General features: G+C 40.8%; 1 protein-coding gene across 1 annotated transcript in view; it reads left to right on the top strand.

Annotated features, from left to right (window-relative positions):
* LOC108576667 (NAD kinase 2, mitochondrial-like) overlaps positions 1 to 1,825 on the top strand; it is a 3,598-nt gene extending 1,773 nt beyond the window's left edge. Inside the window, exons 2-4 of the mRNA XM_017939709.1 lie at positions 913 to 997; positions 1,089 to 1,347; positions 1,596 to 1,825. Coding sequence (XP_017795198.1) covers positions 913 to 997; positions 1,089 to 1,347; positions 1,596 to 1,825 — 574 coding nt within the window. The remainder of the gene's footprint in view (positions 1 to 912; positions 998 to 1,088; positions 1,348 to 1,595) is intronic.
* The last annotated feature ends 332 nt before the right edge of the window (positions 1,826 to 2,157 follow it).

Here is a 2,157-nt window from a genome sequence, read left to right on the forward strand (position 1 = left end):
ACGCTGTTCCGGCGGTTCCACCTTTTCGGCCACGAAATTACCGTTTCGCAAAAATGATAAAACGTCGAGAAAACGAGGTGTATCTCTGCCTTGCGTAGCGGACTCAGTTAACAGAGTTCTTTCCGCGGGCAATCTATTCTCTTAAGTTTTAAGTAAGCCGTACGATATCGCCGATTCCGCGTTTTCATAAAGGCCGTAATGCGTCTTCATTTCGCTGGCTGGTCCTCTCCGTTGGAGCAGTTCCGAGTTATAGCCCGGTGCACGCCGCAACTTCGGCAGTTATAAACTTGTAAATTACAATAACCGTGCAGTTACGACTTGTGCAAAGAAGTCGCAACTTCTTAATTGTCTATAATGGTTATTTCACGGGAAATAAAAACGGAAGAGGAAAATTACGTTTATATTTGTACGAATTAATCGTATCTTTGTGTTAGGTATCGATTGCGTCTGGACACCTAACGAACTGCCCGCTGGAGTTTATTTAACGTGACATACAGACGAAGTTTTGTTAATTATTTCATTGGTACGAGTGATTTGCTTATCGATATCGACAGGACTTCCCCGTTTATAATATAACGTGTGATATTGATGTAATTTCGGTAATGTAATTTCAGCAGCGAATGCAGTCTCGTTATTCTAATTATATCGAGAGTTCGTCATTAACGTCATTCTTCGTTATTCTTCGTTAAAGCCGTTTCTTTTTCCCCGTTCTTCGTTGATACTCTTCAAACTGAATAAACTTACCTCTCGAACCACCACGCACACTTATTCTTCTCCCTCGAGCAGCTTTCCTCCGCGAACTTCTCTTATCTCGAGGTAAACGTGAAAAGAGAGAGCGGGAAAATAAGAACACCTTAGCGAACGTTGATCAATCCCATTAACAGTATTAATTAAAGCCAGTTGAATTCGCAGAACTCTCGTACGATCGACGCAAAGGAAAATAGCAGACTCCCTCCAACCTCGACAGAGAATTTTGCCTTGGTTGGCGTTGAACGAAGTTAGTTGAACATTTTCCGTAAGCTTAGCTTAAGATTTCTACTAGGTGTATACTAAAACGCGGCGATAAACATTGTTCGCGGGAAATTCAGGTATTTATGGGAGAATTTTTGGCAGCAAGGCCGATATCGTTTCACGTGCAGGTCGAAGAACAGGAAACATTCTTCATTCGTTGCACGGGTATATGCGTTTGCACAGGCTCTGGATCACGATCGTGGTACAAATCTATGAACAGTCAATCCGGCGAAACTGTTCGAAGCATCGTCGAGATAGCCACAGGGAAGAAATTAAGCCCGGAGGAAACCAACGAATTACTCTACAAATACCATCGAGCTCTTCTCTACCCGCCAGGTAACTAGATCGCGGACCGTTATTAACTATAATCGAAAAGGCAGAAGGTAGGGTAAAAATCCCGCCGACTGGATCAATCGAGAATTCTGCGAGGTAATTGGAACGACGGCTAAAACGAACGAATCGAAATTGAAGAATGAAGAAGTTTAAGCTTCTTCTTCTTCTTTCTTTATTTGTTTTTGTCGGTTCGAGAATAAGTGATCGAGTCTAATGGAAGTGTCTTTTTGTACTTTTTGGATGCTTGGTAGAAGGGTTGCAAATGACGTACGCGATCCGAGAGATGTACCATACAACGCGTTGCACCAAGTACAAGTGTTGCCCTGACAGACAAAGGTGCTTCAAGCTTACTGTGAAATCCCGCGGATTCGACGCTGGTTTGGTAATAGACGGAAGCATTTCTTTACCCTTTAACGACGGCACTACTGCCTCCTTTGAAATCAAGCCGGAGTATTCTTTGAGAAATATCGTTCTGTCTTAATTATGTAAATGCGGTGTAATTGGAATTGCATCGTGAAATAAAGTTCTCAACAAAAGTGTCAAAGTTTTCAAATTTAGTCACTTTTGTAAAAATATAGATATTTGAATTTATAGGTATGAAAATTCACCTTAAAAGTAAAAAAAAAGAATTGAAAAAGTTTGATATATCTATTCTCTGCCATTCTTCCAAATCTTTCCTCTACCTTTTTTATGCAACACTTTCTTTTCACATATACCACAATTTTGCAACATTCACGCACCATTAGACCGTTAATCGAAGCAGAATTTTTTTCTAAGAAGGAAAGGAAGGAAAAGAGCTTTTTCTTCTGCGAT

This window comes from Habropoda laboriosa, unplaced genomic scaffold (genome assembly GCF_001263275.1).
Source record: "Habropoda laboriosa isolate 0110345459 unplaced genomic scaffold, ASM126327v1 scaffold434, whole genome shotgun sequence".
Taxonomy (NCBI): Eukaryota; Metazoa; Arthropoda; class Insecta; order Hymenoptera; family Apidae; genus Habropoda; species Habropoda laboriosa.